The 22,376-nt window shown below is 42.7% G+C and overlaps 1 protein-coding gene across 1 annotated transcript in view; it reads right to left on the bottom strand.

Annotated features, from left to right (window-relative positions):
• The window catches only part of PLCB1 (phospholipase C beta 1), a 484,775-nt gene that overhangs the window by 302,156 nt on the left and 160,243 nt on the right, over nucleotides 1–22,376 (bottom strand). Inside the window, exon 5 of the mRNA XM_026064146.1 lies at nucleotides 13,476–13,544. Coding sequence (XP_025919931.1) covers nucleotides 13,476–13,544 — 69 coding nt within the window. The remainder of the gene's footprint in view (nucleotides 1–13,475; nucleotides 13,545–22,376) is intronic.

The raw sequence follows: 22,376 nt of genomic DNA, 5'->3' as shown, positions 1-22,376 counted from the left end.
AGCCAAGAGCCACGCAGTGCTGCTCCGCGCCACCAGGACTCAGCCCTTTGCCCACTGTCGCCATCCCCAGGGGTGGCAGCCGAAAGCAGGGTCACGCCGCGCAGCCGGCCCCTTGCGCAGCTCCTCCGAGCACTGCCCCGACCTCTCCTTCGCAGGCTGCCGCACGCGCTTCCCACGCGGACACTGCTCCTACCCGCCAGTGCACCGTCTCCTCAGCTGGTGGTACGTGCAGGGCACCGTTGAAGGAGCCTGCTTTGGCCTACCTGAATTCATCCCCCGCCACCTCTTCTTTAAAGGCATCTGGACAACGAGCAAATTCCTAACGTTATTTCTGAGATGAATTTGACTTCCTTTTCCTTCGGTATTATAACCCTACCTAACATTACCACTCTGCTCACGCCACTTCATCAGCGAACATTATTCTGAAGCAGTTTATATAAAACATGCACAACTGCAGCGTACGGCTTCTCATACAGGGTTGGGTTTTTTTTTTCATATTTTGATTAAACTTGAAGGAAGGATGTTAACTCTGAGAGCAATAAAATCAAAAATCTTCCTGTGAGTTCAGTTACGGTATTACAACATACAACAGGTTTCAATAAAGAAAAAAAGGGCATCAGAGGCGCTGCAAGTCAGACCTTCAATCAGTGTAGTTCCCTAAACTACTGGATCTTTCCATTACAAAATTTGTTACAAAAATCACTGAGCTGGTAAAAAAAAATTTTCTGTATTTGGAAACTGCTGAAAGGTCCCATTTCCTCTGACCTATTTAAAAAAAAAAAATTCAATAACTTGCAGCTTGCAATAAATTGTAGTGTGCAATGCTGTCCTTGGACCAGGACTGCACATAACTTTCCCGTAGGCAAAGAAAAGATTCGGACCCAAAGGCCCCACAACATGGCCCGCAACAGCCCGATTCGTTGCCTACTGAACCGGAGCTAACCACCAGCAATACGCCCTTGCTGCCTTCACTATCACATTCATTCGCCAGCACAGGTTATTGAGACTCTTGTAGAAATGGTTCAATTCATACAACTCCGATTATCATGTTGGCATTTCCACGTAATGCTAACACCAGTTTTAGGATATGTCACGGAAATGATGAGGAAAAACCAAGTTCTCTCTGCAGGAACGGGTGTTACGGTGAATAACAATCAGGAGAAACCTATAATTTGGAAAACAGTCAGGATCTCCTAACGGCAATTGAACCCAGTCACAGAGACAGTGCACAATAGCATGGAAAAAATATCTGCTACCACCTAGGCCTATGCCAATACTGAAAATTTGCAAGGTCATTCTAATTCCAAGAAACAACAAAGAAAATGGGCATTGCAAATACCTCAGCTAAGAACTCCCTTACAATTTCCAGCCAAGGGTGGTACTTCTCCAAAGAAATTTATCCAAATTAATTTATCCAATAAATTTATCCAATTAATCTATCCAAATCCCCCAAGTTAAACAATGTAACTCAGAAGCTAACAATGTAAACCACATGGAGTCAACCTTAAAAGAGTGAACCTTCATTTTAACAGATTACTATAATTCACAATCACATACATTTTTCTCTGCTTTGCAATTCAATCAAGACTGTTGTATGGACTAAAAATAGAGCTAAAGTGAACTGTAGTGTAAGATCAGCACTCACTCTGCTCAAGCACTTTCTGCACATTTTTTCTAGGGCACACTGTGATCCCAGATCTTTCTGGTATATTTTCAGGAAGATCCCCCAATTTCTAGGCTGAAACTGCACTTCAGAGGCATGAAATGGGGAACAACGTATCCAACAAGAGCTGGGATCCAAATCATATACTTTAATACTTCAGTGCAATGAAATTCCTGTACATACCCTAGAACAGAGACAAGTTCTGGAAAAATTTAATTCATCTACTTTCACACACATCCCATCAGACTATTTTTGTTCAACAGAAAAAACACATATGTTCACACACAGGATTTCTCAGTACACAAATCCTCAAGAGGAGCCAAATCCTGTTTTTTCTCATTTAGGGTCATTTTGCATGGAACGCACAACGAACTCTCTCCAAGTACACAACAGTGCATCCCTCCAGTGCAGGCCACCAGACAAGAGAGAAGACCCACACTCAGAAAATGCCCCGTTATTCAGTTCGTATTTACCACTAGTGCAGATCACCCATACTGCGGAGGGACCATGGCACTTTTACCCGTTAACTTTGTAGTGATGGAAATGCTTTTCCTTGAGAAGGATATGTTCAAATGCACTTGATAGGTAGAAAAGCCTTGCTAAATAAAGTATAAATCATTTTTAATGCGTGGCAGTGTTTACCAGGAATACACCGCACTTCCTTCCAGTGAGACACCCATTGAAACCAATGGCTGAAAATGTAGTAAGCAAACCCGAGGCCCTCAGAGAATGTTCTTTTAGCCTTGATATATAGATAGCATAATTATTTTGCTCTCACATGCACATGCTGGTGTATTAGTGAACATCACTGTGCCATCCATTTTGCAGGAACATTCCCTGTGGACGGCTCATTAACACCCCAGGCGCGGAGCAGAGTGGAGGAGTGCTGCGGAAGCCGAGTATCCAAAATCCTTAGCAGCAACAATTGGTAATTTTTTATTTCACTCTGATTAGGCTGTGAAGCAATGGAGTTGAGAAAGACAAAGACAGGGAATTTATGCTCAATACAGCTACAAGGTATTTTGTTATCACCACACAAATACTACCACCTTTATTTAATAATGAAGTATTCACATGCCTTAGTAGGTAACACAATCCTGTTTATAATTAAAAAGAAATTCCTTCTTTCAGAAATCTCCTACCGTATAAAAAAAACCCAAACCCCTAATGGATGCACCTGCTTCCACATTCTTACACCTCCATGGCAGACTAGAGCAAAGGAAAAAGGTTTCATGACACTGGCATAAGAATTATACTCTGACTTCAGTATCTGTTTGAAAAAAAACCCCACCTTGACAAGGTAAAACGTTCAACACTAGACTTCAGGCCATACAGAATATCTTCCTGTCTTAAAATATTTTCTCACTTCAATTATGAAGATATGAAATATCTCAGGAGGGGATCTAAGATGTCTATTCCAAAATAGCAATGATGCTTTTTAACACACTACATCCTAAATAAACAGATTCTAAAATTCTGTAGAATCTATGTTAGTGGATATTCCTAATTGATCCTTTGGAAAATCATAACATGTATTTAACATGACTATTCCAATATCATTGCAGCAGAAGTAGCCACAGTTTCCTGCTGTTTTTTAATTCATATGGACTCTTAGCTATTTCCATATAGTCCCTTTAGCTACTTTCAAACAGTTACTGCTTTCCTTCCCAAACCGTAGTCCCCATTCAACAAAGCAGCTACCTGTGTGCTGCAGTCAATGGCAAACAACACTCGTAATTACTTTACTGGACTTTGAATCAGGCCACAAATAGCTGCCTCTAAGCATCCTTAGAGGGACCTTTGGTGTCTAGTAAAACTTGTGTTTATCTTACCTGTAGCTGACTCTCTTCTACGTCCCACTGTCTCATTGCTAAGAACACGCTGCCCCTCAGCACTGACAGAGGCCGGCCAACAGAGCAGGAATGCACAGAGGCGCGCCTGACGTTCGTTACTTTGCTTTGGCACTTTCATCGGAAACCAAGATATTTCAGTCTCTCTTTGGGGGACACTTGCGTTACTTTAAGAAACAGCAGTACACCTGATGTTGATATTGTGTTGGGCTTTTCTCCGGGCGCAGGCATGCTTTGGGACACTAACAAACGGACTGAAAAGCCACAGCGATAAAACAAAGGTCATTTGCAGTAGGGGCCATAAGTTTTGTGAGCAAAGTTTTAGCCCCGAGAGCCAACTGCACAGTCTTCAGTTTCTTCACTTTACTTTTTCCTGAGACATCTGTCCTGGATATCATGCAAGTAGTTATTAACAAATGTTAGGCAAATGGGTACGTTTACAGCCAGTTGTGCTTAGCTGTGAGCCCAGGAAAGGGCTACGGTAACATGGGAGAAAATGAACTTTGAAATTGAAAACTGTTCTAACAGAGTTTTAAGCAAGTTTAAATAACTTCAGTATCAAAGAAAACTTCTTTGACAGCCCCTCTAAATTCTTAAAACTAGACTGAATCATAAGCTTTGATCAAAGATACTTCATGCTTGTTCAAAATCAAGCACAAATGGTGCAGTTCCACGCACTTTACCTGAAGGCTTCCAGCGAGGCCTGAGCTTTCCCAAGACTTTGTGACCTTAGAGCAAGTCAAGAGGCAACGTCTGGATATGAACACACGAAGAGTGCAAGATGACAACACAGGACGTTCTTAGTCAATATTAATGTCTTAGCATCACTAAAGTGATCTCTTAAATACCTTTATGCTTCCCTAACAATTTTTAAATTTCTTGCCAGCCATTGAAAAAATGCAGTTCATCAGACTTGATGGAGCTTTACCATAATTTAAAACGGGGGTGGATCTGCGAGAGCCATGGCTAGATACACTGGTCCAACCACACTCACATTCCTGTGGCATCCGGTTACCTTGGCGGATGTTACGTTTAATAGTCGGGAATAGGGGAAGAAGCCATTCGTCACACTTGGTACTCGTCAGCAAAAGAGCCAGTGTCAAAAGGCTGCCGAACCCCGGGCAGGGTGTCAGGGCTGAGGCGAGCCCATTGGAGCACACCGCAGGCGCACCCAAACGCAGCGGCTCCTGCCATCTCTGGCAGGATCGGCTGTGGGTTGGGAGCACCTCACGAGTGGGAACTTGCCCCCAAAGACGGCCACGTGGCAACCTGCCCCCCTCCTCTGTGCCCGGGCCGGAAAAGGCAAGGGGGGAGCTGAAAGCTGCCCACAGAGCAGAGGTGACTACACCAACACCACTGCCGCCACTGGGAAATGGCAAATGCTACCGAAGCACTGCGCTCCCCGCCTGCGTGACGTACACGCTCAGTTCAGTGATCAGTCCTTGCCCTCCCGGGTGCTACTTGAATCTCCCCAGCCCCCGTGTGAAAGCTCGTGCGTGGTTTGCGTGTGGGTTTAAGATCGTATTGGAATATCACGTGTGCCTGAGGCCACCCAAAGCTGTCCTTGCCGGTCTCTCTTCACAATCCCGCAAAAAGCCTTACTGAAGGAGAAAAAAATAATAGACCTGAGCAGGCAGGTTTGTTCAAAAACACGTGCAGAAACAGCACTTAAAACACAGGTTTATTGAGGCTTGCTGGGGTTCTTCGCAACTCAGAAATACCGTGTGTTTAACTGGGCAGGGTCCTAGTCCACCTTTTAAAATTTAAATGTGAACTTGTGAAGCCACATTTATAATACTTGTGCACTTATAAGCAGAATTTATTGTTATACACTTTGGCATGAAAGTACAGAGTAAAAAATAAAACATATGTTTTATAAATATAACAACAGCAAATATAAAACCAAGCAGCACACAAAACTAACTGAATTAGCGAGTGAGCAGGGGAGGGGAGAAAACAAAACAAAACAAAAAAACAGCAAAAAACCCACCTCCTCGGCGATTATTCACAGTCGAAGCCTTGGACAAAACAGTCCCTTCTGCCTCGTCCTGAACGCTTGCAAATACTGAGGCGCGAGGGGCCAGAGCGAGGTTTTACAGCCGACGACAAGCTTCCGGAAAGGTCCCAGCCCCGGGGGAGCAGAGGGTCGCACAGGATCCCCCCAGTCCGGGCCATTCGGGAGGTGCAAAGGGATCTGCGAGGTGGCCGCAGCCCTGGGCACGAGGGGCCCCGCGAACCGCCCCAGAGGCGCACCAGCACCCTGGGCGCTGCCAGGCGGTGTTCGGAGCGCGGGCGCAAACTGCTCCAGCCCGTCCACTCAGCAGGCCGCCCTGTGAGGCAGAACACTCGTAACCAGAGGGTGCATAAAGAAAACGCCTACTTTGCTGCCACCAAATACCCCGAGCGCCGGGTGCCTCTTGAGGAAGCTTTGCTTTGCTTCCCCATGAGCATGGACCCCGTCACGCACGGCGATGCTCTCCAGGGCATGGAGGAGCACAGGGCTCCCCTCTGCCCCCCCGCAGAGCAGCACCAGAGCTTTACCTTACCTTGCAGATGAGACCCTTTCCCCAAGAGACTAACTTCCAACAGATCACGAGGAAAAAAAATCAAAAGCCTCCTGGCAATACAGCCACTTGCCTTTTTTTCCCCCGTGTAACCTGCGGTACTTGGCTAGGGGTAGCGGTGAGACGTTTCCTGACAAAAGTCGGCCCTGGGGGGAGGTCGGAAGGACCGAAAGCTGCCTGCTGCCGCCCGCGCAGGGGGACCCGCACGATGGAGCTGCCTGCCTCCCGGCTCCTCGCTGCCCGCACTGCCCTGCCTCGCCACCGCCACTGCCCCGCCGCTGCCCCCATGGCACGCAAAACCATTCCGTCTGAACTTTCCTTAACAAAACGCCACGACCCAGAGCTAACATCCACAGAATTTAATCTCTGCCGATATGAAACAGAGCAGTGATGCCAAAGAACAAAAAAATATTTAGGGGCTTGGAGTTGGGGTGTTTTGTTTTGTTTTGGAGGATGTTATTGTTATACATAAGATGAGTCAAATCAGATGAGTTTTGGTAGGAAGAAGCCGAGTTATGTGCACTTTTTTTTTTTTTAATTTTTAGCAGAAATAGAACAGTGCTTAGGTGTAATTTACATTAGAGCTTCTAATTTAAAACAAGGTTGCTGAAGGGAGAGCGCTGTGCATTTATCAGCAGATAAAAATAACAGCAACATCGGCATTTTAGACAGGCAGGGCGCCAGCAAGCTTGGGCTGCAAAGGCCAGCTGTGCTGCTCTCCTACGCAACCCAGGTAGGCAGCAGACTTTCCCCAGCACTTTATAGACTGGAAGAAAAAAAAACCCACCGTTTCCCGCATGCAGGCTAATCAGGAAGGTTTATTAAAGACAACGTAATTGCCCTAGCTCGGGCCTTATCATAAAGAAATGGATAACCACTCGGCTTTCAAATGTAACACAAATGACAGAGGCCTTCTCTTGTTCTTTCTTAAAAGAAAAATAAACAACCCGACCACAGAATATTGCGCTGCTGGCAAAAACATAAATTCAAACACCATAAGGAAATCCAGTGATTCACTTATGTTTATTTTGACAGGCTCTTGTCACTGGACTGGTAAATTAGAAGTTGGAGCCTCCTTCAGAGGTAAACCAAGTGTTATCTGTGATTTGTTTATTTGCCTGCGTGTGCTTCGAATGGGCTCAAGAGAGTTCTTTATCATCTGTATTTATAAATTCAGGCAGTACGTTTAAAAAAAAAAATAAAAAAATTATGAGATTATTTGCAAACTTAACAGACAGCAGTCTTATTTTCTGTTTATTAGCATAAATTTTACCCAAATGTCAGTAAAATTCTAAATCAGCATAAGAGATTACAGAATTAGATTCAGAAAACAGCAGTCTTCATAGCTCCAACAATTCAAATATGAAGACTTGCACATCCCCACTTCCCTGAAAATCATCAGCTTTTCAAAGTTAAATAATTATTTAGACATTTTTTCAGTTTTACTTTTAGCTTTTGAACACATTTAGTTCATGGATTCCATTTTTTCTCTACAAATATGCTGTATACTAACAAACTCTCTGCAGTGAGGAAGGAGAGCGTATTTTTAAATTAAAGTTGAGATACTCCTGAAATCATCTTGCTCTAAAATTTGAGGATTTCAGGAAAAGCCATCAAATACAGAAAGACTGGTAACAATACTGTTATAGTGGAGGCCTTGGTAAACCTCTGATATTGAAAAAGCTTAATTATTATTCTCTGTAAATCTTTCTTCTCAAAGTGAGAAAATTTGGGGCAGGGGAGCTAAAAATGTTTTTAAAATTGGGGATTATGCTCTATAAATATTTTGGCATTTAAATTATGAATGATGGGATCATTCAATCTCCTGCAGGTTGGACATAGTATATGCCGTTTAAAGAAATTCATTTCCAGTTGAATGATTTATGATATCTTTGAGGGAAAACATAATAATCAAATGCATCAAAAAAGTTTTAAATGTGAATATTTGCCATGGGGTTATTTCCTTATTCCTGCCAACTCATCCTGCTATTTCTTCTTGCTACTAAAAACACTTACACAGTTGCATTAAGATTTTAGTTTCCATAGAAACTGTTATTGGCTAAAGTAAATACAACATGGTAAAAAGTGTGAATTTTGTAGTCCTGATAGCATAATGCAGCTGCAAAATTTTCTCCACTGAACCATTTCGCCAGTACTTACTACTGCATGACGTTTGTAGCTACCTGCCTGTTTCAGGAAGACAGACACTTTTCTAGTGGCACTTCCATGTTTCACAGAGGGCATGTGAATATGCAGAGCTATCTCTATGTTTCATTACACAAAGACATATATTTCTGTCCATTTTATATCTATTTTACAGACCTCCACACTAAACTTAGCAAGTGAAAGTACTGCTCTTCGTTAGTCTGCCCATCAAAACAAAGCTTGAGAGGCTGCTACCACGTTATGCACAAGTAAAAGGAAATAAATAATTGCTTCATCGCAACCAATGATTTACCTAATTTCTTCAGCATTTAAAAAGTTAAACAACGTAAGCCCTCGGCATCCTGACACTCCAACCTTGCTGCTGCCGGCTGGAGCTCTGACTGCCTGCGAACTGGGAGAAAAGGCCTCCCACATTTCAGAAAGGCTGCACCGAATTTATCCAGTCACATCTTCTGAAGGCAAAAATGACCTGCATATTAATCTCCGATTCTCAACATGCCTTTTGTTCCTGTCCTAAATAATTCTAATCCTTAATAAAAAAACACAGTTCTGATAATCATCCTATAATTCCCTCATTTTGTAAAACTTTCATTGTGTTTTGAGTTCAGATGGTTTTTCTAATGTACACAATTAATAAGTAATTTTTTATTCTCTTCAGAACATTACTTCCATTTATCTCCTCATTTAGAGATCCACTGCAGTGCTCTGTACTGTATGAGGTTTGCCCTTATTCTGAAGAATAAGACTCTGCATATATATTGCATTTAGATGGAAAATTCTGTTATTGTTTCTGAAAATAGCAGCTGAAGACAGAAGGACTCAACCCTGACAAAATGTAGAAAAATAAGGCTATGTTTAAATTTCTCAGTAACACAGTGCCATTTGAGTACACTATTTAGCAATTTGGGGTCAGAGGACAATCTTCTTTTCTCCCAACTGTAAGCGTTTAGGTACCCACTAAAGATGTCCCTTCTACATCATTAGAAACCTACGTTCCAATGAAAGACCTACAGGTTTATTCTCAGGCGCTTAAACATTTGGACAGATAAAACCTTTAACTTTTGTGTCCCATTTCCTTTACTGTTAAAATAATTCTGTGATACTCTGCCTAAGAGTCACAGGGCCTATCTTGTACCTAACCCCCTAAATCTAGTATTTCCTTTGGCTGCATTAGTCCTTTGGAGGTATCCAGCCAAATGGAAACTCAAAGTAGCATGGAGACCTGCAGAAGCCTCCTGAATTTGTCTTGTTTTCCCAGTCTTGAGTTTCCTTTATTTGGAAGAGTCAGTGGATGCTGCCATGGATGAAATCAGTTTTGCCCATTCTGAAAGGATAAAGCTAAAGGCCTGCTCTGATACTTTTGCACATAGAGAAGTTGGGGTGAGGCTCTAGGCTTGACGCCATACAAACGATAACAGCACTTCTCAGGGCATAGCCACAAATGGATTAAAGTGCACTGAAGTGTGAGCACAGAGATAATAATTCCTATCACCTCATAACCCTATGACATTAGCTCTAGGAGCATGCTCTAGTGCAGGGCTACTCTATTAATTAGTTTTATCCAAGTCCCTGGGGTAACTATTGCTGAGATCTGTTCAGGAAGAAGCTTTTTTTCCAGGTGCCTTTGTGAGCTCCTGCTACACCCTGGCTTCATGACCTGGAACAGTAGTGGTGTTCTGCTCTAAAGTCTCCAAGGAACAGGAAAAAACAGAAATATATTTCAAGGGAGATTACAGTAGACATCACAACCCAGAAGGTGGAGAAACGTTTTTGCAGTCAAGGTGCAGAGAAGAGCTGACTCCTACTACCGATTACTACGAAGAGAGCTGACTACTAGGTTGCAAAGCTGCAAGCTAGTACACAAACATTAACTTAGAGGAGATCCTAGTTCTTTCCTTGTTCTGCCTTCACGCACTGACTGTAAGATGACCACTGTATTTCTATACCTTAAAGGGATAAATATAATAAGGAATGGAAAAAGGAATCAGTTCCCATGGATCAGGAACCCAGAAAGAAAAAGCTCTCTTTCTTAGCTTATGAAAAGCATACGGTAGCATACCTTACCTGTTGTTACTCTTCTTACATGCAGTATGGCACAGGGAGTGCTAGGAAACTTGAGTGTTCATAATACCTACCTTTCTCCACAGCACAGGCTACTGTCTCTTAGCCAGTGCACTACAAAAGATAATCTATAGCTTGGATATAATTATTGGAGCAAAATGTATCACATTTTCAACAGATTTCGGGACCAAGTGAAATAGGTCAAACAGAAAAAGAAAGGTGCCTTCTAAATAAAAATAAAGTATTTGGCTGTTTATCCTTCATTGATGAAAACGTCCCCAAAATGAAAAAGGGTATTTTTCCTTGTGACAGGGGCTAGAAGACACATTACAAGTTACAAAAAACATCCAAGAACAATTACAAAATTTACTTGTCTTTATACAGGGAAAAATATTGTGAAAAGCAATTGTCGACAAACAAGGCTGGAAGAGAAACTAGCTTTAAAACCCTGTGTGTTCTTCTCTTTCAGAAATTAAGAATGCCAATGGTTAGTACAGAAGGTGTACTGAATGCACAAGAACAGCTTTCATTTCTAGCCATCAAAAAGAATAAGAAGTTGACCGATTATTTAAGCTAACCAAAGAAATGTCCCCTCTGGTGGATGTGGTTTATGGGGAAGAAAGAAATGTATATTCCAGATGGTGAAGGGAAAGAAAGACTTTTTTGGTAATTATGACTGCTTACAGTCTTCTAAAATCGTTACTTGCTTCTGTTGCAGCACACATAATAGGTCTGGGTAGCTTGCTATGGGTGTCCTTAATTATGCTGAAATTTAGTTTTATATATCAATAAAAATTGAAAGATTCCCATTAACTTTTGTAAGTTTTTAATGACAACATACAGATGAACTCCTCCTCGCTAGAATTCTGAAATTGCAATAAAAAAAAAAATAATAAAAAAAAAAGGCAGCACAAACTGGTAGAAGTCCCTTAATGCTGTATAAAAATTGTCCAAAACTATTTGGGGCGGGGGAGAGGAAATAATGAAAAGAAAAACAACCTAAAACCTTTAACAGAGCAAGATGGGTCAATGCACTATGGCCTGGAGACTGCTGTCATTAGCATCCGGCAAGGCTAATACAGGAAGTAAGTTCCCAAGCCAGTGATGATCCCACCAGATCATGCAAGATTACCTTCTGGGATTGCTAATAAATGTGTGTTAAGTGGTACCAAGGCACTAAAAAAGCATTTGTCTCTAAGGCAGCTAAGCTACAGAGCATGTATGTTCATTACGTGCCTGGAGCTCGTACCACAGATTGTACTACGTTCAGGGCAAGACGCTCAGCAGGTCTCAGTAAATTACTGTCCAGCTGTCCTGATGGATACAGCTCCCAATCACCATCACAACAGAACCATCAGCTGCATCCCGCTTTCAACAGTCCAAGGAACAGACTGTGAATGACTTCTTTGTATGCTGTGTGAAGCTTTCCTGCTTTCCCACGCAGGAACTATCCATAATCACGGTTCAGTATTTATTCTCACCTGAGTGCAAGGCTTGCTTCATCTGAAAGTACAGCTGTGGAAAAGTGCCTCTAAAACCTAGGAGCTTTGGCAAGTATGTGGTGCTGCTCTCTTGAGCCAATATACCAGGGATTACACTAGAAACCCCCATGCAATCACAAGCTGCTACTGCTTGACTTAGAGCCAAGCTTTCCTGCTGCTATATGAGTTTCGTATCTTCTGCGGATGTGACACAAACAGGGCTTCACCTGCAGTCACTCACCTGCAGTCAACAGTGCTTTGCTCAGAGCCCGCAACATGGATCAAAGCAGAACAGACAGGACCGGCCCCCAAACGAGCATTTTGTTTCACACAGTTTGCAAGATCCTATCAACAGCCGACCCAGGTGCTGTTTTCGTTCCGCCCACACAAATCAATGACAAAAAGCAAACTCAGTCACACAGGTGGTACATTTCACCACCCTAAAAGTTAAGATTTTCTCATACCCTTCATTTAATGCCACTGCTGTCAAATCGGTAACATGTGGTAACAAAAACAGCCTTTATGTAACCTAATAAATAAAAGTCACCGTGGCAATAGCTATGCATAAATTTTAGCTAAAAACGTTTTGTTAGAAGAACATGAATGTCCTCTGTAAAGTGGGTAGCATTTTAAAATAATGTTCTAGCCATTGTTAATACTTTATTGCTATTCATCATAGAACCATTAATCATGGTGAACACATTTGGTATTAATGTGGATGTCATAAAGTACTTCTGTAGCATTTCAATTATAACTCAGCCTTTAAAAAGCTGCCAGCACATGGAAAGCTTTGAAAATTGAATTTGAATAGTCTCCTCTGAGGTACCTATAGGCATACTCAGGCACGGAGAAATCACCGTTTCTACTCTTAACATGTATCCTCCAAAGGCTGAGAAACTGGCAGGGCCGTGCCCGGAGCCATGGCTGGGTGGAAGAAGGAGCGAGCACGCTTCAGAGGAGCTGCGGCCATTCAGAGCCAGCACGTTTTTCCTCCTCTGAGACGAAGGCAGGAAAAGCATCCCCTTGGGCTGCTCCAACCCCGCAGGTTCAAGAGCAGCTAAGCAGCAGCAATGCCGTACTTTCAGGACCCCAGAGAGATTTTCTTTTCTCGTATCACTCCTGCGATTCCCCAAGGCACAAACTTGCTTCCAGAGCTGAGCGCTTGGGTTTCTCTCTGATATGTAGTTTATGTCCAAATGAAAACACCACAGAGAACATATATCTACTGCAAACTGTCTTTAAAGACAGCAAAGGAGTATGCAAACCGTCGGAGTGGGCCTCAAGGAACTCATATCTTAACCTCTCTGAACACAGCTAGAAAAACTCTTTCTGGCCTCAAGGGGCACCAAATGAGGAAAAAACAGTACAAAATGCATCGTGGAGCTAAACATTTATCAGTTCCTGGCCATCAGGGAAGCCAGGAACTTGTATCAGTTTAAGTGTTGCCCTAGACAAAGACCGGTTCTTGTCCATTCACTTTGAACAGAACTTTCATCAGCATTATCCATAAAGAACCAAACAACAGCTCAGCAATCACAGCACTTCTTATCAGAAACTGTGTTAAATGAGGAAAAGACAAAGTATTTTTTATTAACGAAGGGAATTTTTGTAATTCTTGCATATAATTCCCCTTCTATTTTACCTAGGTAATCAATGTAACATGTAGTAAACATGCAGCAAAAAGGCCTACCTTGGGGGCTCTGGCATGTTTTCCGCATCTGGCATCTTTGACGAGGCTGATATCTAGTAGCTCAGTCTCCTAGAAAGAAAAATTGAAATACAGATTATTATTACGTTAGTCAAAAAGCCTCGTGTTAACGCTGCCTCACTTCCCAGTTCAGACAGCGGTTAGCCTATTTGCCATGACTCCTGTCCAAACTGCAAACAGTTTCATGGAGTGTTGTATCGCCCTTCACCAATTCTAATAGCAATACTTAAGGTCTTAGACACATAACCTAATTTCCTTAAAAATATGCATTTGTCTCTTATGATATATAGAGAGAGGCTCAATCAACCATTTCAGTCAAGCATATTTCTTGGATTACTAAATACCAGCTGTTGTGTTTTTTTTAAATACAATTTTAGCTTTTTTATGCTAGTTACAGTGTGAAAAGGAAGATACTACAAAACTGAAAAATTCTCTCTCTGAAATAGAAAATCTACTTTTTATTTTTAAAAGTGTACATAAAAAAAAGCTATATACACAATGATAACGTTTCAACAATTTTACAGTGACTATTGCTCAATGAAAACCATGCACTTTTGATAAACATTTCATAGTTCATATGTTACTCTTGAGTTCTGGGCTATACATGTTGAGTTCTGGGTTATAACACATGCCCTACAGGGAACAAAACTGACCCATGATGACAGCTTCAGCTAGGCAAATTCATGTACTCCACTGTGCATGTATGACATGAAGTATCTTCTTTCAGTGCTAACCTAGTGCTTTCGGGACCCTGCATGCCTGGTGGCCCAGGAGAGCCAGGGCCACGCGGAGCCCGTGGACCCTCAGGGACGCCCTCCTCAGTGTGCAGGCCACTGTGGCGGGGTGCAGCCCCCCCGTGGGGATCAGCGCAGGGGATTCATCTCTCTTCAAACAGGCAGCAAACTGTAATCCTGAGTCAACATCCTTTTCCCAATCTTATCCTGAGATGGGCCATTTTTTGATGTTGCCATGTTGGTTCTTTTCTTGAATACCTTAGCATTTATGAGCATAGAGAATCTGGATGGAGGAACAGCACCGGAGAAGGGAGGAGTGTGATTCCCAGCAACTGGCTCCCCAGGAAGCACTCAGATCCACATGGCATTATGTATGTTTTCCCAAAACCAATCCAAACTGTTTTGGAAGACACAGGCAAGAACATCTGATCTGATTTGGCATTACTTGAAGATCTTAAAGCACAACTTAATTTCGTCTGCCTCACCTACACTAGTATTTGGACTAATATTCCATGTTAGCGTGGCTCAATTACGTACTAAATATAGTCCAAAAGTACTTCAGCAGGAACATGACCACACTGCAATTAGAGCTACAACGAATTTTAGTCTTCAAGTAGTAACCACAATGCTGTGCAGAGAATTTGAGATCTCTGTGCAACATAAAGCCACTATATTTTTAAATTCCAAGGAGAAAAGGTGATTTTCCCACAGTCATGTTATCTTCCATAGATTACTTTCCATCCTTATTTCTCTTTTATTTTAAGGCACCAGCTCCTGCACAGTTCTTGTAGATACACTTTTGTTGACTTATAAGACATGAGCTCTACCACAAAATTTTCACTTGGCTATACATTCGTAACATCTCCCTCTGCCCACCATGCCAATCCCAATTCTATCTAATACCAGCTGAACTTAATCATCACTTCTCTGTTACTGGGGACAGCAACAGGATCCTTCTCTTTTCCCTGGCCTGTTTGCGAGAAACTTGAGATACTTATTTTTGGTCATAATTGCCTGAAACAGAATAATGGGGTCAAAACTCAGGGATAAGGAAGATGTATAGGCAGGGTTATAAAAGGTAATATTTTGTAAATATACTTAGGAAATCATCCAAAACACACAAATACACAAGGCATACATATAAAGTACTCTTCCGACAGTGCTCCAACCTCTGATGTCTACAGCTGATTGCTATATCAGCTGTCTCTGTTACAGCTCAGGGGTATCTGCAAGTTTTTGAACCCAACTTTCAGGTCCAGTTTGAAGTTGGTCTTATTTCCAGATCTACAGTCCTCTTATACATTAATCCTTATCCTGCCTGACCCTATCACACTGACGCAAGACTAATAGGGCAAAGCTCAAAACCCTGAGTTCAGAAAAGTCCTTAAATGTGGAAAAAGTCCAGCTAACCAGTCTCATACATACCCAACTGCAGTATTCTCGAAGCAGAGATAAGCAGAGTCAGTAGCCGAAAGTGAAATGGGTTTTCAAGAGAAGTGAGCAGTGCTTAAAAGATGAAGAGAGGTCACCCTGGGGAAGAATAGCTCCTGTGTAAAAGCATGCAATTCCCTGCTGAAAGGCCCGAGGTTGGCACTGCTACTCCTTCATGCCCCTCACACCATACCACTAGTCTAATGGTTCCTCTCCTATACCTTTCTCAGTTTCTTAAAATCCAGGCCAGAACAGCTTGCATATGTTCACATGGAACTATTTCACCATACGGTACCTAATCTTGCACTACTCACCAGGAGAACTGCATGAAGAACATATAAAAAATGCAGGGTACAGTGAGCACTAGCTCTCCATTTCCCCACATAACTGGTCTCCAGGCCTGGAAGGGGCCAGGTCCTCACAGGGGGAAATGGCCAATGCATTCAGTTAGAAAAAGCAATGCTGATTTTTACCAGCAGCAATCTGTTCCTGGGTCTGAGTACAACATTTCCACATTCATATCACCTCATCCATCCCTCAGTGGAATCTACTTCTCAGATCCCAGCAAAGTTGGGTTAGTGCAAATATGCCTCCACGTGTTTTATTTCTTTAGAAATTTAGCCCATGACACATTTGCATCTCAAAATGCAGCATGATATTCCTAGTGCAGACACAAGAAATTTCTTTATCAATTCAAATGGACTCTTTTCCCCCTCTCCCTTTTTTCAGAGAGGTGTTGGGGGGAACTGTTATGAGCTGCTCTTGTGAAACATGCCAGCACTAATGACACTAAGTGACCATTTGGGATATGTCAGCAGTGGAAGGCAGACTTGCTGCTCAAGACGGGGGGAAAAAAAAATTGGAGATACAAAATCGAAATAAGCACTATTAAATAGCTGTGTATTCAGGTACGGTAGCAGGTGCAACTTTAAATAAAACAAAAAGAACACAGTGTAGGGCTTGTCTTTGATTTAATGCACATGGGACATTCAGATATTGGCAGAACTGAGAGTAATGAAATATGGCAGAGCTGTATGACTGTTTGTCACACTCAGAGCAAGAACTACGGGGGGAAAATGGACAACAGTCTAGACGTAATTAAGGGGAGAAGGAGACCAGAGGACACTGAACAGAACGGAGTGAAGGAAGGCAAGAAATTCAAAAGAAAATCGGGGATAAGAGCCAGAAAACTCTTGCGACCACAAGGCAAAGGGAAGTCAAGACAGGGCAGAGACATAATGCAACTGCACCAACAGCAACCACACAGAGCAAAGACGCCGTGCAGAAGGCAGCGCGGGGAAAGCAGCTCTTCAGAGCCACAGGCCAGGTACTCAGCAAGAGCACGGAAGCAGAATTTTACCGGTACCAGAGAAGAACCTGCCTCCAGGTTAAAAGGCCAGTGGTTATATTTACCACAACAAATAGCACGTACGCCCCGAGGCAGTCTCCAGCACGCCGTGAAACGTTCTACAGAAGCTATGGACACATGCAGTACCTGTAGGAAAAATATGATTTAGCACACTGAAAAGATTGACGTACACTAAAAATAAAGGCTGTAACAGCAAGCACATGAGAGAAATGAAAGACGCTGAGGGAAAATGGGTCTTAAACAGGGATGATGAAACACAGAGTGAATTTCAGAAGCTTTTTTTGGTTGGATTGCCCTGATGTTTTAGCTCTTAAAAAGCAAACAAAGCAAAACAACAAACAAACAAAAAACCACAACTCCCCCCCACAGAATTAATCATCTATTCACTTACAAAAGTGCAACTAGACCTCCCATAACAGAAACATAAAAAGACCCTTTCAAATGGAATAATACACATTAGAAACAGAAAAGCAAAAGCCAGCAACGGGCGCTCGCAAAGACAAGGCAACAAATTGAAACACGGCTGCTCGGTTCTGTCCCTTTGGGGCCCGCTAGCCCGGGGGTTCCCAGCCTGAAACCGCCCAGACACCCCTCACCGTGGCCGGAAACGGCAATGCTATCCAGCTGTTTGGGCTGCGCAAACTGAATGCTAAGTCTCCTTCCTTCCCCCTTTAGAGAAATGGTGAGGGGTTGAATTTCTATTTTGGGTTGGGGCTGTTGGTTTTCCAACTACTACTTTCATGTTGCTTGCGTTGGAAGTTTGACAATTTGGGGACCCAACACCTAAGAGGGAAAGGCCAAGAAGAACAGGGCAGGAGCAGAGTTTGTGGGGCTACGTTGACAGGACCTGCTGAGGTGGCTACGGGAATGGCTGGCACCCTGCAAATCCCCCTTATGGCCTTGCTGTTGTGTTACCTCTTGGAGGTAGAAAGCAGGTTGGATAACCCTACCCATATATTCCTTTATATCCCTATTTGACAAGACCATTTACTTCTTTAGGATGCTCTCCTAGGCAGCAATTACGGAAGCCAGGGGAATATAAAGTCCAAAGTCTTAGTCATCAGCAGATATCAGAAAGGATTGGTCCAGTTTCCGTAATTAAATGTTATATGTGCATTGAGAACTGCAAGGCGGCAGCCTGTTAGCTGCTCTAACTTGTCTTCTAAATTAAGGAGAAGAGTGTGAGATCCGCATCCACATAACAGCCTCTGTGGGGACCCTTCAACAGGGTGCGGATAAATCAGAATTCACAATGTGCCGTTTCTTAGAAGTTCCTTGGTTCAAAAACATCGAACCTTTTGGAATTCCCTGACACCCCTGGGCCCTTGTTTTCATCTTTCAAACAACTAATTAAAAAGACAGAGAGCAATTTCCTCCCAAACGAGAGGAAAGACAATTTCCTAATCCCCTGTTACAACATGTGGATAGACTTTTGAAAACTAAAAATACACTTAGCACCCGACAGAAGAATGCCCTCTTTCATGTGCTGCAAAACAGTTGGCGGAAGTCGTTCTCTGCCCAAGTCAATGGCACTTTTACTACTGACTTCCTTGGTGCAGGCTTGGAACCGCGCTCTGTGCCGCATGAGGCCTAAAAGCCGCAGCAACCGAGATAAAACACAACCCACCCAAGTCCAACTATTCCCTCTTTAGAGACCTCCAGTCATTGCTGTTGGGCCTTATTAATCTTGCAATAGAATAATATATAGTACAACTGGCAGACCCCACCTCCCAGTAATTCACAGAACAGACATTCCTAAGAAGTAAATTATTAATCCCACCATGTTTGTTTTCAATTAGCAGCTGAGACAGAGACCTATTCATATAGGGCTGGATTGTGCAATCTCACTTTTATGGGTGAGCACACGCTCACAAAAGCAGTGGATTGTGCAACCCTCAGTGACTGCCTGAGCACTTATAATTAGGCCCGTTTGAATTCAATACAGTAACACCAATTTATACCAGCTGAGGATCTGGCTCACTCCTATTTTAAACTGCCCAAAATGATGCCAAGAGAATCACACTGTCTCAGGAAGTTGCTAGTGATGCAACGCTAGCTATGAAGCAGGGTTCCTTATCGATCTCGCTGGCGAGCTCTGCTTAAGAGCCGTTGACAGCATGGCGAGCTGAGTGCTGGATCAAGTGTCCTACCAAATTTCACAAAAACTCTGTCAAGGATACATTGCAAAAGTGGGTGGGCATGACAACAGCTGCATGGAGTTGGTCAGTCCAGATATCTTTCTTACATCCCTAACAAAAATAATTCCATGTCGGGTACTCACTGAGGTTGACTGGTCATGTCATTTCATTGCTCTAACCCGCATTTGGTCAATCTCCATTTCCACTTCTGTTCCGATGTTCTTTTTTTGTATTATATGAAATGATGTTGCCTGCTACTGGGAACTAGTTAGCACAGTTCTCACGGTGATGTTGCTGTAGCCACTGTGGTTCAGGGATATGGCCTAACTGATGCACAACTAATTAAACTCTGAAAAACCATTTTCCGCTTACACTTTGCTTTGAAATCTGGTGCTTTTAGTTTCAGATCTGAAGGAGAAACTGTGTGCCTGAAAGCTTATCTAATTCTTCCAAATATTTTCAGTTGACTTAATAAAAGACGCAGCCCTCTGCCTTCAAAGTTTGTCATGTCTTACACAGTCTGGCAAACTAAACTCTGAAAACTGGGCCAGTTTTGCCAACAAGCACCATGTAATGCAATTAGATGGCAACATCTGGCTAAAGTTTTCAAAGGGAAAATGCCATTTTGCTGAAACAGAAACTTCACCCGGGGACTTAAACACTTTATGGTGGGAAAAAAATAATCATAATGAAACATTTCATTAATATTGAAGGATTCTATTTTAACATTTTCTGAACATTAAAGCACTGAATATTTCTTGAAGCAAAAAATCTATTCAGTTCTGTACTACTTTTATTTTGATTCTGCATTTTAAATGTGTTATTTAAAATAAAAACCCAAGTGACTATAATTTTTCTTTCTAACAAGTTGGAAGAAAATTAAAGTCAATGTTTGATTCTGATTCAGAAGAATTAGAAGTCACGCCAAGGAAGCATCTGGCCCTGTATATTCAGACTAGATACGCAGGCAAACTCAGTAATTTATAATCATTTATGGAATAAACCACATTCAGGTTTCAGAGATTTTGATAGTGTGCTTATAAATCAGCCACGCTTCAATTATTCCAGGACTGAAATTCCCTGCAATGAGAGTGAACATTTAGGGCTAATTTAAGAGAGGGTGCTTTCACAGGGAGGGTATGTTGTATATAACTTCTCTCTTAAAACCACTTTTTCCCCCCCCCTCATTACCATTAAGAATAAATTGAATGAAACAAAGATTTGTCTCCCCATCCCAAAGGAAAACTGTGGCCAACCGGTGAGCTGCTTTGAAGGAATCCTGCACTGACGGCTGCAAGAACCCACAGGAGGGCTGTCAATGACGGTAACCAGAGCCAAGCTAAGGTAGTGCTCTGTTTTCCTGAAAGTCCTCTTACATAATTCATAAGCTGTATCCTACCAGAGCAAGCCAGTCCCTGAAGAAGCTGTCTCCATGCTTCCTCCTGGCAACACAATTCAATTATCAGGCATCGAAATCATCTGCTGTGTCAATAAACAAGTAGCAGAGCACACCCTGCGGTCAATGGTAAAACTCGCACTGATGAGAGCAGTCTCTTCCACATAAAGTTCTTCTTCCCAAGTTCACAATGTTTTGTTATCTTCCCATCTCTTTTTAATAAGCTGTTGAAAATTATATTAATGCTACAGCTAGTCAACCTGCGTGAAGTAACTAGTCCTCTTCCAGCTCCTTGCATCTGGTTCAGCTCAATTACAGGACATTGCGCTCCTCACGGAGGTTCGAAGAGGCAACAGCTATGCATTTAAACGATAGAACAAATGCTACTGCCAAGCTTATATTTAAACTAAACACGTATTTCCATACTAGCCACTGGTTTTCCCAAGGGGGATTATTATTATTATTATTTTTTAGAATGACACACTTCAATGAAGAACATACAGCTCTGGGTTTTCCTCATACCCTTCAGAATCCAGGTTGCAATTTTCTTCGGTTTTGCTTGGCAACGCCAGCAGGAGTTGCCATAAAGCAGCCAGCACTCGGGGAGACCAGCACAAGAGGATGTATTGTACTCGGCCATTAGCCTCACCCCCAGAAAATAAAGCAATCCCTTCAAAAGCCACAAGTTAAAGCTAATGAACTGCCAAATGCACAGTGTATTTAAACAAAAAAAAAAGAAAAAGAAAAATCCTGCCCTGTGCAGTGTGGCTGCACTAAATAGGAGGGAAAGAGAGGAGAGTCCCTCCCACTTCTTACAGCAGGACACCACCGAAATCTTGCAATCACAGTAACACCAAGGGGCAGGGAAGCGAACACAGCAGCCACAGCACTGCAAGCCCAAGGCGGCATTGCCTCATCTTCTGGAGACTGCCATTTATCGGGCCCAGCAGCTGGCATCCGGGGCAGCGCGCGGCAGAGTCGCGTAAGCAGCTCCTCGCCGTGGGATTTCTTCTCTTCCCTGAGCCTCTGCTCTGGCACTGCCCAGAGAAAACCGAGGTCTCCGCACAGACCAGCCCAGGCAGAGGGAAGCCTCAGATAACTTCTTTCTCAAAATACTTTAAAACTTGGTGAAAAGGAATCCTAAATTCTCTGCCTCCTAAACACCTCCTTAAAAAAAAAAAAAAAGTAAAAAGCCAAAATAAATCCAACTGCTCTGGCACCCACAATGAAGAAGAGCAGAACCAGCAACATTGCTAATCCTGAGATACCAAGAAAGACAAAAAACACTCTGCTGCCTCGACAACTTCACTCAAAACCATTTATTTTTAAAACTCTGCATTTCTGGCCAATGAACGCTGGCAGAAAATCACAGGAGCCCCATCCATTTCAGGTCTATTCAAAACAGGGGAGTGAGTGCACAGCTGTAGGAGGGAGGTAACTTTGCCTTTACATTTCACCATATTTCACCGAATTCAGATGAAACGGCAGGTTCAACTCCTGGACCTTTCCCTCACCAGAGTCATTTTCATTGTGGAGCTGCTGCAGCTCCAGGAGATGAACCAGGTGGCTACTTCCACTGTCCCCTACCCGTGCACCATGTACAGGTCAATCTGGCCTACATCATTAAGTGAGTTAAGCTGTCTTTGTACAAACAACTCCAGTTAAAAGTACTGGCGAGCACCACTTATGCCTAACAACTCACCTGATTTGAGACAATTCAAACAGCATTGCTCAGTTCAACCCCTCCCAAAACCTAACAGCAGGAAACATGCCCATTACAAAATCAGGAGTAAGGCTGAACCGAAAACAATAAAT

The sequence above is a fragment of the Apteryx rowi genome, unplaced genomic scaffold (genome assembly GCF_003343035.1).
Source record: "Apteryx rowi isolate R43461 unplaced genomic scaffold, aptRow1 scaffold_21, whole genome shotgun sequence".
Lineage (NCBI taxonomy): Eukaryota > Metazoa > Chordata > Aves > Apterygiformes > Apterygidae > Apteryx > Apteryx rowi.
The sequence above is the reverse complement of the archived record's forward strand: the minus strand, read 5'-3'. Positions and strand labels throughout refer to the sequence as shown.